Here is a 15,138-nt window from a genome sequence, read left to right on the forward strand (position 1 = left end):
AGACTGAAGCATCCCGTGTCGCGGTCACCCATGTCGAAGAAACGCAAAACTCCAGACGACGGCGGAGGAGGAAGAGGGGAAGGAGGAGGAGGAGGAGGAGGAGGAGGAAGACGAGGAGGAGGAGGAGAAGAAGAAGAAGGAGGAGGAGACCTCGCGAGCGCCGAGGATTCCTGCGATGACCAAGGTACGAACTCTCAGCCGTCCGCGGTGCCGCTCAGGACTGGCTCAGGTGGGCGGTATTATAGGATCATGGACGCACATATAATGTTGTAAACACCAAATGAAGGCCAAAGCGCGTGCAGGTGTTTGAGGTGAGAGGAGAGTGAGGGCAGCATAGCTGTGGGTTTTCCTCTCCAGTGGTCCTGCTTAATTACGTCATTCCGAGAACTTGAGGCAGTCAGAGAGCGCTGAGGAGGGAGGGAGAGAGAGAGAGAGAGAGAGAGAGAGAGGCTCCATGTGTGCCATAGCATGACTACATTCCAAGCCCACAGACATGCATTACATTATGCTCATCTTTAAACTCCCCATATTTATTGGTCGTGTTCTTCATGGGAGACGCTGTGAGGCTGAGGTGTGTCTCAGGTCTCTAACTGGGTCTCCCAGAGTCAGTTTGCCGTTTACACTCAGTTGTCCACACCAGTCTCAGCACCGAGGTCCAGGACCTCCTCCCTGAGGCAGCTCTATTAGTACTCTTTTAGGTCTACACTGGAATGATGACGCCTCTGATGACCCCTTTCTTCTCCAGGCTGGTCCTGTGCTGCTGTGTGAAAGCCCTGCGGAGGCCGGGCTGCTTAGTGGTGGCATGAGCAGGCCTCGCTCCGGGCATCCTTGTGTTCTAGGCGGGGGGGTCCGGTTATGCTGTTTACACACAGCAGCAGGGCTCCGTTGGCTGTGCTCTTTGATGCCGAGCCAGAATGCGAGTTTCCCTTGGCTGGCATGGACAGGGGAAGTGGGCACTTCCTTTAGCCCGTAGAGCATGGCATCTGTGTCCAAGTGCAGCAGAGGGTGGACATTTTGCACAGTGACCACGTCCACATATATATTTGCCATCAACAGGGACTGTTTAAAGGCCAATTCCACTTTTGCATAATTTGGTGGTTGACTTTGTTTTTATTTCATTCAGAGTGGTTTGGTGTGAAATGGTTCATTGTAGAGACTCTCTACAGTGGAGGAAATAGGAACCAGGGATCACCATGACTACAACCCAAATGTAGACTTGTATATACTGTCCAGAACCACCAGGGAACCTACGTGTGTCCTCTGGGTTTTAATATGTAATGTTGATGATTTTTAAACAGTGATAAAACTGGAATAATGTATTTTCTTTGGCGACTATTTTGCCTCACAATGACCTGCATTCACCTTCCACAATGAATTAATCAGAAATATACATTTTAGCTCAAAAGCTTATCTACAACCTAACATTAAAACAACGTCGCAAGGCAACACATAGTGTAATAACTTTCTATGAGGAAGCTTTTAGAAGCAGACGTCTGGTTCCTATCACAACCACTGTGAACGATTCTGACTCTCTAGAATTTAGCATCTCATATCAAACCATTCTAAATGACTTTGTTTACGTCTGAGTCATTTAATTCTGCAAAATATTGCTGTTTTCCTGGCATCGTAACAAGTACAAAGAAGGACCGAAGAGATGAATACAGCCTGGCATCAGAGATCGTTTTCATTTCTACAGCATTGTGGAAGAAATGGCTCTCACCAGGCAAACGCCATCACACAAAGCAGCCTTGCGAGCGTTAAAGCTACTGACGCCCCTCTGTTTCGGGCTTGTGTTTTTCTCATCAGACCTTCTTCTCTGCGATTTCTGTGGCCTGGGTAAGGAGAGGAGGCTTAGAAAGAGGGGCATTGAGATTCATATCAGGGACCACAAAGGCCTTTTTGTCTCTGCTGCTGGAGAGAAAGCTTGACCTGTCCATGAGGGGAATTCTCCCCAGGTTGCAACCCAGAGCACACCACTCTGTTTCCCACGAAACCAGGGATACCGTAGCATCTCTTAGCCACAGACGCAAATCCCTGCACAATCAAAAGAGGCCAAAAATGGTAAACACTGCAACTTTTTACACAATTAAATGCACTGAATGCAAAGAATTTTGGTTGTCGTTTAGACCACACATTCAAATTTTTTATATTATATTCACATCAGCTTTGCTACAGGCATTTTCAGCCACCAGTTTAAAATCAGGCAGGGAGCAACTTAAGAATAGACAATAGTGAAAGCTGCGAGTGCTAACACAAGAACAAAGCTTGCTTTGTTTTGCAGCAAGTTTAAGTTGATTAAATTTTCTACACTCTTAAAAATAAAGGGTCCTAAATGGTTTTTGGTTTGGGCTAGTTTTAGGAAAAACAGTGGTTCTACACAAATTTATTTTTAAGAGTGTAGTGTTCAGCAAATTGCCTAACCACAGCTGGTAGTATTGTGCCAACCCCGAAGCAAAAGCATACACAAGGCTGCGCCCATTTTTCTGCTAAAGAAAATAGCTGCGTTCCAAATGCAAGGCTGCTGGCGAGAAAGGTGAGTAATAAGTAGTTCTGTCTTATGAAGGGTCCCCATTTGAGCTGGTTGCACAATGACAATACTGTGAATGATAATAAACTGGCAAACAAACATTGTTGCAAATGATGTAATGTGGCAGATGACCAGACAAATTAGTTTATAATTAAAGCTGCACTATTTACATTTTGGGGATTTGGACCTCTCTGGTGAAAATGTGCAATTGCATGCAGTGTGCAGGTTAACACTTTCTTGCATGGGTTTGCTTCAGACCCCTTCCCCGAGTGGATGAATCTGATGATTGTGAGTGCACTGAAAGAGAATATCATACAGAACTCATTTAAAAACTTGGTGAAGGGCATGTCTTCTGAGGATGTGTTTTTACTATTGTTTACTATTATCATCACACCTTCATCAGTATAATGCCGATTTTGTAGCATTTGAGATCTAAACACAAGCTGAGTCTGTTTGTGTGACGTTAATATGTAAAGACGTATGACATGATCCTAAAACCTCCCGTGAAATCTGACTTGACTTCTCAATTACTATTTCAGGCATTACAAATTAAAAAGGCAAAGAATTATATCCCTGTTGTTGGAACAAAACCTTGTATGTCCAAAATGGCAACTTTACAGGAAAAGAAAAAAAACATCCCTTACTTTTAATGTAAGTCAATGGAACCAGATGTCTTTCCATCAAACCCAGTAAATTTGGGTCGTTTCTTTTGCTCCTTTCATCATGGAATTTACACGCAATGTAAAGGACAACAGGCAGTCTTAAATTATGTCAAAAACTGAAAAATGGAGATACAAGGTTTTGCTCCGAAACAGGTACATGCAGCAGAAGACTTTGAAGGATATTCTGTTACCGTCAAAAATGGTCAGAAAGTAGGTTGAATTTCTCAGCTGTATTCAAAGGATCCTTCAGATTGGAACAGCCTTCAGTGACGTAGTGGTCTAGACACGTAGCCCACCTGGACCACTGCCTAGCTCCTTTAATGCAGCTAACACGTCTCAGTTGTACTGTTGCTCATCTACAATTGACCCGTCAAAAGATTGAAGCAATGAAAAGTCAGACTCCTGTCAATGCATTGGTACAACAACTTTCTAGGTACGCGTTCACTTGCACCTTTCCTCGCCCTGGATCCTTTGCTAGCCACTGGCCACCATTTCCATATCATTACGGGAAATGAAGGAGCCGATTTGAGCATAATCTGATGTGCTGTTTGCTCTTGTACGGAGGCTTAATAACATACAAAATTCATTCCTCCACACAAGCTAGAATATAAGGTAGCTCGATCTCACTAGCAACCTTAGCAAGCGTTAGGGCTCTGCGTAACTCAAACCATGTAAACTACACTCAAACTACACTTCTTTCCAAATCTATGTATAAATGTTAGTTTCATTACTATGTAAAACTCTCTTAGAGTCAAAGAAGACAAAGGGAGCTGTTGTTTGTGTGATAAAGTCCGGTCTGCCGTTGCCTGATTGGCAACACAGTGCGGTGGCCAAGCTCATTTGCATAAAGTTGAAATCTGTAACCTGCTGTACTTTTTTGCCACAAGGTGAAGCCGATTTTGCTGCACTGTGCAAAACGACAGAGCTCTCCGCTGGAATGAACAGGATGTGGTGAGGCGAAGTCGCAAGGTTGATGTGTACCGTTAACCTTATGATATTCTATATTTCTAGCTAAGCTTAGTCAGCTACACTGCAAAAAAATTGTTTTTGGAAGTTAGGTTATCTTTAATATAGTCAGTATAGAGGGGCAGTCATGGGCTGGAGGTTAGGGAACCAGCCTCGTGACCGGAAGGTCGCCAGTTTGATCCCCAGAGCCGACAGCACATGACTGAGGTGTCCTTGAGCAAGACACCTAACCCCCAACTGCTCCCTGAGCACTGTGGATTGGGCTGCCCACTGCGGGCAAGTTTTCTTACTGCCCCCTAGTGTGTGTGTGATCACTAGAGTGTATGTGGTGTTTCACTTAATGGATGGGTTAAATGTGGAAGTGAAATTTCCCTGTTGTGGGACTAATAAAGGTCATTTAATCATATTTAATCATAAGGGTCATAACATGTTGAGATGGTTCTAGGCTTATTATAGGATTATTTAACTTATTTCTGATCATTTTTATTGTTTAAACCTGTTTACAAGATGAAGACTATTAGAATCTTTGACTAGATTTAGAATAATTTCTCTAAGATACCCTTTTTTTGCAATGTAAACATCACATAACTTGCCTCTTTACTGTTGATTAGGTCACCTTACTATTTAACAGCGCTGTATTGGCTCCAGATTTACCAAACTAAACATAACACTGAAGTGTACCATGAAGTAGGGAAGGGAGACCAGCTTTGAGTAAAATGCAAAGTCCTCACTTCAGTTTCCAAAGATAAAATGGAAGTGATGAAAATGATAGTGGGGTTTACAATTCCACAGCTCGGAACACGGCATTGAATGACCTGCCACCCACCGAGTAGAGTCTAGACTGCAATGTATGAGGGGGGCTGTAGGAAAGAAAGGTCTGTTACGCTTTAATATTCTGTACTACAGAACTGCATCACTCAGCCTCATCGGTTTGACGGAACTCACGGTTTTGAATCCTTTTTGTGTTTTCATTCATCAATGTTCTCTCACTACAGCACCCAGAATGCTTTACGCAAGTATGTCACACAAACCCAGCTGCAATACAGACATCTTGACTGCTAACACAGTCACTAATACAGGCTAATACAGATACATAAAAATACAGACGTGAAATTCAGCTTCACACCTGTCTTGCTTCCCTCTGCATTAGCCAGTTACACTCTTAAAAAGATGGTGCTTCCAGGGTCTTTAGTACAGAGAAATGGTTCTATATAGAACCATGAACACTCAAATAACCCTCTGCATTACTATAGGGTTCTTTGCATCATGAAAGGGCTCTTCAGACTGTGCTGTAGGTGGTTCTATATAGCACCAAAAAGGATTTTTCTATTGTTACCGTATTAAGCTTGTAACAACAGAAGACTCCTTTTTTTAAAAAAAGGTTCTATACAGACCCATTTACAGCACGTGCATGTATCTTCCATCAATCTGAAGAGCCCTTTCATGATTTTAATCATGCAAAGGGTTCTTTGAGTGTTCATGGACCATTTTCTTTACTAAAGAACCCTTGAAGCACCATCGTTTTTTAAACTGTAACAAAATAAATATGTAAAATCAAACAGCCCACCCTGAAAGCACTTCTAGTTTCAAAATCCACCCCCCCTTAAGCATTTGCATGCTTAAATGGTTCTCTGCATGGTGAAATGGTTCTTCAGACTGACAGAGAAAGTGTTCTATACAGTTCCTTTGCTGAAAAGAGTTCCCTGTAGCACCAAAAAGGGTTCTGCTATTATTGCAATATCTGACTTGTAGCAACAAAAGAACTCTTTTCACGAAAGAAACCATGGACAACACATTCTTTGTCAGTCTGGAGAACCGTTTCACCATGCAGAGAACCATTTAAGAATACAAATGGTTCCTTGAGTGTTCATGGTTCTATATAGAACCACTGTCTTTACTCAAGAACCTAGAGGCAATGTTTTCATAGTGCAACAGTCAAAGATTAACTGCAAGTGTAGTCAGGGAGGTAGAGCCCACCACAATCACTGTGGCGGATCATGTAACTAATGCCACTGGCTGCAGAAGGTTTCTGGTTCTAAGGGGCACCGATTCCTGGAACATTACAGTCTACTGACATACAAAGTGCTGTAAGCTCTAGAAAGCCAAGTGTCTCTAGCTTTGAATAAGAACACTTGAGTCCAGCACCATTATGTCATCTCCCTGAATGACCTTGGTTGATACAGACTTTCTCCAACCCAGCTGTCTAATGTTCCCAACATGCATGGAGCAAGCGAGCATGTTAATACGGCTTTGGCCTGAGGCGCTGTGCGTGCTGACTAACCAAGAGGCTCCTTATGAAGCTGAGAGACAGCATTATACAGTGTAAGCCAAAACAGTGCTCATACATACACAAGGGTGGAGAAACTGCTCTGATCCAGAGTCAGTGCAAATGACTGCCAGATGACCACATGGAGGCCTGCAGGACTTTGAGACAGGTTTATAAAGAAAGCATAGAGGGGTTTTTTTTGGTGACAGGTGGATGAACTGCATCGTGACAGCCCTAACGAGTCTGTACAGGCTTCCCAAAAGCATTAATTAATGGGTGACATTAGATTTAAAGGGCTGTCCCTCCTGAATAGATAATACTGAGCAGCAGATAGGCTTAGCCTACAGCAGTCTGGCAGGCCAGCCTTACTGTTCACCCCCCCCCCCCCCCCCCCCCCCCCCCCCCCCCCCCCCCCCCCCGCATTGTGAATGAAGGCAGTGTTTATCGGCCCACAAATGACGGAGCGTGGGTTAAAGAATATTGCAGCAAATCGGCTATTGGATTAATAAATCTGCCGCTTTTAAATGCGGTTTTTATAGAGAAAGTGAAAACAGAGCTGAGGGCGTGTTCTGTGCGAGCACAGACAGATCGCATTGTGGTTGCCACGGCTTTGACGTCATCGCGTTGGCACGGAGCTCGGCCGTTTGAACGGAGTTACTGTCAGCTTTATAAGAGCACTACTTATCTGACTGAATAAAAACAAAGTACTGTCGGGAAAACGGTTTCCTGCCCGTTTTAAATCTTCACAACTAGTCCCACATAGAAAAAACAGTCCCCTAATAATATTTTAAGACGTGTTTTTTTTTACAATGGCTCCGTCGCGTTGGATGTGAACAGCCTGCTTGTGTCAGGTCAGAACAACTAATGCTAACGAAAAACAAAAATACACGTTACTGCGACAAAATAAAAGTCACCGGGAACTGAATTGCTGGCAGTTTTTTCGGTCTTAAATCTTCAAAACTACCTGATAGGGTTGTAAAACATTCTCGAAGCGTCTGCTTTTACAATAGTTGGCCAACTCTTGGGCTAAAACGAATGATTTGTCGGTCCTAGCAGGTTGGGGACTTATTTCATCGTAAATTTCTCCTCTGTTAAGGGTTAGTTATTCATGAAGATGAGTTATAATACCGAACAGCCAGGGAACTGAAACAGCACAGAATGCGCTAAACAGGGGCGAACTGATGACAAAACTACTAAGAACATTAAAGGAGAACTCCACCGGTTTTTCAGAATTCGTGCAGGATTCCGTCTTTGCGATGTAAACAAAGTCGTTCAGAGTGGTTTAGTGTGAAATGGTTCATTGTAGAGACTCAGATTTCTTTACAGTGGTGATGATAGAAACAGGGGGTCGCTATGACTACAACACAAATATAGCCATTTTATTTTCTATTAAAAAATACTCTCCAAGTTTTTAAGGGGGGGGGGGCTTTGGGCTCTATTAAGCTTTACAACGCCCTGCATGTACCCCTCCGCCATGAACGGATTAAAATAAATAGATTAACCTAGATTAAGACCTTTTAGGCCAAAACTTTATACATAACTACCGTTAGACGATGTGTCAGACACCATGAAGTGTATTCATAATCATTTCATATCATAACTTTATGTGAGGGAGCTTTTAAAGGTGGACATCTGGTTCCTATCACTGCCACTGTGAACAATTCGGAATCGGTAAGTTTCTCTAGAGCGAAGCATTTCACACCAAACCACTCTGCATGAGTTTGTTTAGATCTTAACCATTTAATTATGTAGAAACTGTGAAAAATCGGTGGAGCTCCCCTTTATAACTACTCTGCTGATCAGCTAGTGAAGCTTCTTAAACGTTTTTACATACTGAGATATGGCCGTGCTTAGGTCAGGCGTAAATTGCATAATTTAAAACGTACATCTTTAGATTATTTTTGTTTTAAAAGATATATTTTGTGGTCTACTTGGATACGTACTTATGCTTTCCTGTGTGTCGTCGCGATAAGACGTAGACAGCATGTCGCAGGGGTTTGTGGTCATTGTAGTCCGAGGGCGCGCGAGTAGATACGCTATTTGAACACTAGATGGCGACAAAGTAACGGCAAACTCCTGCGCAGCACTATATCACATAACACGAGCTCAGATAGATCAGCAGTGCGCGCGAGCCGCATTATATCCGTGATAACATACAGGACAGGCGCGAGCTGCTGTTCTGTCATTAGGATAAAAGCTATTATTTTCTGTCTGGTTAATTACGCCACTGCGACAAGTAAATATGATGTGGGATTACACTGGAACACAGGGTAAGTTCCCTGCTGAAAAACCAGCGCATACCAGTGGTCTGTGGTTTATCTGGTGCTGGTTTAGCTGGTATGACCATCACACCAGCATCCAAAAAACAACATACGCTGCTGACCAGCATATTAACTTTCATCGCTGCTGACCAGCATACTAACATCCTAAACACAGCATATCGCTACTGTCAGAACAAAACCTCGTATCTCCAAAATGGTTAGTTTGCAAGAGAAAGAAAAAAAACCTGCTTTACTTATAATACAAGTCAGTGGAACCAGAATTATTTCCAGTTCATTTTGAGCCATTTCTCTTGGTCCTTTCATTATGAGATTTACACACGATGTAAAGAGCAGCAGGCATTTTCAATTTAGGCCAAAACCTGAAAAACGATAAGTCGAAGTTTTGTTCCGACAGCTGCGATGTGCTTGTTTTGCTGGTGGCCAGCCCTGCTGGTGTTTCCAGCTGGGTTGTAACACCCCCAGTTTCACCCACCCTCTTGAGCTGACCTGACAAGCTGAAAGACATTAAGCGATTTCTACATAACGTCAACGTGAAACACTAAATCATCAAAGATGATTTTTGGGTAAGACAGTAACATTTCACACCTGGATGATAACTTGGTTGGAACTCGTATTAGTGGAGGTTAATAGCACGCAACGTGCGGAAGAACATTTTGTAAAGTCGGTTGTGCTTCGGACAACCACATGCGGATGAATATGACTATAGCGAGCAGGTGCAGAGAGGATTCAAAGAGACCTCAGTCAAAATTTGGCGAAGGCGCCGCGTCTTCTGAGCATGTGCGTGAATTAACTTTATCTACTACTGTCATCATTTCTTCATCAGTAAAATGTTCATTCTGCATTTGAGACCTAAACATCCGGTCAAAACTTCTTTTTGAGTCGTGTGACGTCAACACGTAAAATATGTATGACGTGGTACAAAACTCCCGCCAAATCCGCCCCCCCTACTTCTCACTTTTAACGGTTATTTCAGGCTTTACAGAGCAGCTAGCAGCAGCACACACTCACCGCATTTTAATGTGTTTTTTCGTCCATACTCAGTAATGGTACTTCTTTCAGTTTTAACCAAAAATATTACATGTTTGCTCGTTTAAACCGCACCTGGTACAAAGCATAGCAGTGTTATCACTAGCCGCGTTTACATGCAGCCTGATAATCTGTTGACAATCCGACTAATGGCTCAACTGGAATGGAATACGTTCATGTATACACCTAAATCAGAATAGACTCATCCGATTGAGGCCGTTCGGAATACAATTTTTATCTGAACGAGGTGGGTAATCCTGTAAATAATCCGTTAAACAGAAGAATAATAGCCGCGTAAACGCCTGAATCTGACTACTCATAGAGACAGTTTATAGCGTCCAACATGGCGGAGCAGAGACCGGTCTGCAGAGGAGACGAAGTTCATGCTCTGGTCTTTAAAAGATGGCGGCAGGACGGACGTCCATCTTATGTGTCTCAGCGCATGATGTTTTCCTCGCGGCCTTCTTTACTAAGGACATGCGAAGCAAAGTCTGACATCATTTTAAGACAATTAGTAACACGACGCCACCTGAAAACTCAGGTAAACAAACTGCGGCTCCTCTCGAGCTGACCGGACTCATGTGATGCGTGTTGTCATGGTAACGTCTACCCTAAACTACGCATGCACGTACTTTTGGATCGAATTGCTTGTAGTGTGCACGTAAACAGATTTTCATCAGATTATTGAGGAGAAGGAGCATAAAAACACCCCAGTCTTAACCTATAAACACAATCTATTTAACCGGATTGGCAAAAAATCTGCATGTAAACACAGCCAGTGTGTGGGTTGTAACTCTCTTTTTCTGCTCAGAGTGGTGGAGAATTAGGCTCACCGAAATTATGGAGCACATTTCACAAAAACAATGTAGATTTTTAGGTTAGTTTCTAAATGTGGGCCTTTGAGCGAAACGTGTAAGTGCTTATTACATACTCACTAAAAAAAGCAGAGAAAATTCATTTTTTTCATGATGTGGGCCCTAAATAAATAGTCAGGGATGTGAGGCGGTGCACGGTACTTCAGTCTAAGCTGAAACACTCCTTATAGCCTCAGTGTGAGTGGGTGGAGCTAAACTGCTGTCAGCTGAATAAGTGGATATCGTAATGTGTTGGTTTTCGTGACATCATAAAAACAATTAATTTTTTTTTTGAACAGGCTGTATTTGCAGCTTACTTTCCCTACATGGAGTGAATGGTTTGGTCTGTTTGGTATGTTTATGTGCTACACCACACTCCTTCCCCAACATTCAGCTTTCCATGATATGGGCTCTTTAATTCTCACCTGTGTGCTGCAGCATTTAGAGAACACTCTTCATCAGACTGAATAAACCGCAGCTCAGTAAACATGTATACAACTGTATATGCCTTCCCTCCGACTTCTGCTTTGTGCTCGGAGAAGATGTATTTGTGTAATTCAGCTCCTGCTGTAAGTGTAAAAATATATTAGAGATTTTTCAGTGTGCCTGCAGTAACAGCACTGTTCCTCAGCTCAGTAAATTACGTGACCTGTTCTCAGTAGCTGAAGATAAATTGCCACTGCCCTGATGAGGCCTCTCTCTCTGGGAGGCCCCTGCAAAAGCAGAGGGTCTCTCACTTTAATCCGTAATTCAGCGAGTTTGTTTCTTTATTTAGCACAGCAGACCTACTTATTCCCTTCATTTCTACTAAAGAATGGACATGAGAAGAACATTGCAAGATCTCTTGAAAGGGTCACCAAGATGTTGTATTCGACCACGCTAGCCAGTCAGCTTTCATATATTGTAGTATGTGCATCATTTTACTGTATTAGTTCAAACTTCATTTATTCTATTAAGTGTGGTTATTGCAGATTTTTGCATGTAGTGCAAAAATGCACTACAAACTTGGGAACTAGAGTCAGTACCAACATACGATATGTGGAAAAAGGAGCTAATCAATAAGTTGTGATTTCTAAACAATTAACAATTACAGCTGTTTGACAAAATGTGGAATTCTATGTCTGTTTGGAAAATGACCACAATTTTTCTGATTACTGTATATTTAAAAAATAAAATTCTGGATTAGAATTGGGTTTTTTATTTTTCCTTTTTTTCCTCTGCAAGTTGTTCCTCTACAGTACTTCTCATGTTATTTCTTTTGTTATTAATTTAAAAACGAAAAAACTTAAAATTTTACATATTTACATATTTCTATTTAAATCTGAGGCATCAATGATATAGTAATAAGCTAACTATATACACAGCTATCAGTTATGGGGTTCTTTCTGTTGGGAGGCATCTGTCCCAAACTCTAACCCCTAAATTTTGTTTTTGTACATTTTTTTTGTTTGTTTTTCATATTCATAATATTCATTATGATAAAAAATTTTAAGTGCAAAAAAAGCGCTGTCCTACATTTTCATATCAGTACTGAGACACAAAGAGTAGTCGGGGCGTAGTTTTAGCCACACCCCTAACCCTAACCCTAACCCCTGCATTTTAGAGCAGGAAGTGAGGCTGCATCCCTGTTCCTCATGGCCACAGGGTGAGCAGTTAGAACCCATTGTTTTGTAGTAAATATGCCCCAAAGTCTGAAAATCAGTGTGAAACATTGTCACTACTGAAACACATTTGCTGCTTTTTTGTGTTTTAATGAAAAATATGTTGACTTTATATGTGTACGCCCGTTTCCTAGTACAGCTGTGTTTGCTAGTCATGTACTGGCTAGTATTTTTGAGTTCTGCTCAAAATTTGCTCAAACTGTCGTTACTGAAACAGTCACTACTGAAACATTTGGTACAGTTTCAGTAGTGTTATGATTGTTTTGGTTGTGACAAAAATGTTCACGCATTTGTTTAAAAAAGAAAATAAAAAAGAAAAATGATTTTAGTCTCAAGTCCAAGTGAGTGTTAACAGTCTGAAGTGTGTTTTCAGCTCTGACTCGGACCCAGTTTAGTAGCACGCTCCACAGACGTGTAGCGGAGCACTACAGGCCTTTTCAGGCCAGGTGTTTTGTCTCATCCCACACAACCAAACTGGAGCTCATTTACTCTCCGTAGTGTATGGAAACACCAGTGTTAACACAGATTAAGTGCTGTTTCACTCGGACCAGCGCACATCTCTGCTTCTTTCTTCAGGCTGCCTTGCATTGTGATTAAAGCTCGGCGTGTTCTTCTGAGCTCCTTTCTTCTTTTAGGCCTCTTGCCTGCATGAATTCCTCTTTCTGCTCAATCCCTTCCAGCTATACTCGTCCTCTCTGATGTGTCATTCACTGACTGTCCTCTCGGGATGACCTCGGGCCGTGGTTAATGTTGATAAATAAGCTCAGGCCATGGATAACACTCGCAATTCAGACAGGGGCTTCACACTTGTTTACATTCCCTGGACCATTTCAGACTCTGTTCATTCCGATACTTCACACACGACGGCATTGTAGTTCGTCTTGTACATATTTTCTACATCCGTATGGTCGTCAGGATTCAGCACTGACTTGACAGTACTTAATAATAATATTAATAATAACATTTAGAAATTATTTTTAAAAAATTTAAAATTGTTAAATTGTTTGCAGTACAGGAATTTTGCAGTATTTGTATTACTTGTGCTTGTAATTCTCTTTCAACTGTAAGTTGCATTTGCATACGTTATGTACATTTAGAAAATTTTACCTTTTATAAACCTAAAAAACATTTAAAAACACAAGCCCACCTGCAGTTTCTGAATTAATTGAAGGCCTAACAGATTTAAACAGCAACTGCTATTAAAATGTATTCCTTTTTTTATAAGCGAGAATTTTTTTCATTCTATTAAAGTTCTCATGGTCTTTAACAGTTTGAGCTTCTTTAACTTAAAAACAAGTGAGAATTCTTACAATTAATCACAGCATTCAATACTTTGCTGCTCACACATTTGGAGTTTCTTATCATATTGACAGTTTTTGTTATTTTATATGCAAATATAGTACATACAATATTGATCAAATGAAATCTTACACTCTTCACCAAAAGCTATTTTTAGCCGTTTTACTCAATATTTCACAAACTTTGAGAAAAAGAACCTATTAAATGAGTTCTTATTATCTATTTTCAAGTTATCAGCGTGTGGACTTTCAACTTTTCATATATGCTTTTTGGATATTAATTTTATTATATCTTATTTAATTCTTAATGTTGTACAGCTATGTCAGTCATTGTACAGTCGTCCACAGTTCTGTCCATCATTCCTTACACATTTAACTTCTCTTTATTTTTAATTACAGCTTCCTATTACTACTTGTACAGTCACACATCCTTTACAGAGAACACACTGCTGCACATTCTAATACATGACTACTGTCTAATTTATTATTTTTTGAATTTAACTTATTATAAAATGTGTATTATATATATATATATAAAAGAATTTTTTACTTGCCCATACAATGGTCCTTCAAGGGTTCTGTAGTACAGGCAATGGTTAATGGCTAATGGGAACCATGAGTTCTAAAGAGAACTGTTTCATGCTTAAATGGTTCCTTTGCATGGTGAACTGATTCTTCAGATTGATGCAGACTGAGCTGGTTCTATGTACATCCACAAAAGATTCTTCTATTGGTACAAGGTCAGGCTTGTAGAAATGGAAGACCCCTTTTTGGTGGTATATAGAACCATTTTTAAAAATGTTAATAGAGCCACATACAACACATCCTCCATAAACCTGAAGAACCATTTCGCCATGCAAAGAACCTCTGAAGCATGAAATGATTCTACAGAAAACTAGAAGCATTCTTTTTATTAAAGAACCCTTGAAGAACCAAGGGTGTATATATGTTTTATAAAGCCTATATATGTGTATCTCATAAAACCTAATATAAATAAGTAAATAAATATAAAACAATAGATAAATAGAATAATACATTGTACACTAAAATTAGAAAAAGTCATGTCTAGGTGTGTCTCTCTGTAGAGTGTTCACAAATTCTCACTCAGAAAACATGAAATTTGACCAGCGGTGTTCAAACGTTTTAACGGTTTAATATTATTGAAAACACTGACTCCAAATGTTTGAACTCTGGTGTATGAAATGGCAGCAGTTTGGACAAGCGTAATTTTCTTCCACTCTCCATTACAGAATAATAAATAGTAATAATGACTTCAGAACTATGAGATAAAGCATATGGAGCTCTGCAGTGACCAAAACGTGTTTAACAAATCAAAACCACATTATATTTTACATCATTAATAGTACCTCCTCTTTGTCTTAATGCAGATGTACACAGTGTTGGCATTCTCTCCAGCAGCTTCACGAGGAGCCGCCTCAGATGCTGGACTGACCAGGACTGAAGATGTTCCACATATGCTCAGCACAGGTTGATGAAAGCTGCTCGTTGGAGAGTTTTGGCAGTTTTAACTATTTATTCATTTAAGGGGCCCATATCATGAAATCGTTTCCTGTAGTATGTAAACACTGCAATGGT

At 40.9% G+C, this 15,138-nt stretch overlaps 1 protein-coding gene across 2 annotated transcripts in view; it reads left to right on the forward strand.

The window, feature by feature from the left end:
- pde10a (phosphodiesterase 10A) overlaps positions 1-15,138 on the forward strand; it is a 186,747-nt gene continuing 171,609 nt past the window's right edge. For both annotated transcript variants that reach the window (XM_017694079.2, XM_037538615.1), the window contains exon 1: positions 1-184. In XM_017694079.2, coding sequence (XP_017549568.2) covers positions 31-184 — 154 coding nt within the window. In that variant the 5' untranslated portion in view covers positions 1-30. The remainder of the gene's footprint in view (positions 185-15,138) is intronic.

Source organism: Pygocentrus nattereri, chromosome 5, assembly GCF_015220715.1.
Source record: "Pygocentrus nattereri isolate fPygNat1 chromosome 5, fPygNat1.pri, whole genome shotgun sequence".
Taxonomy (NCBI): domain Eukaryota; kingdom Metazoa; phylum Chordata; class Actinopteri; order Characiformes; family Serrasalmidae; genus Pygocentrus; species Pygocentrus nattereri.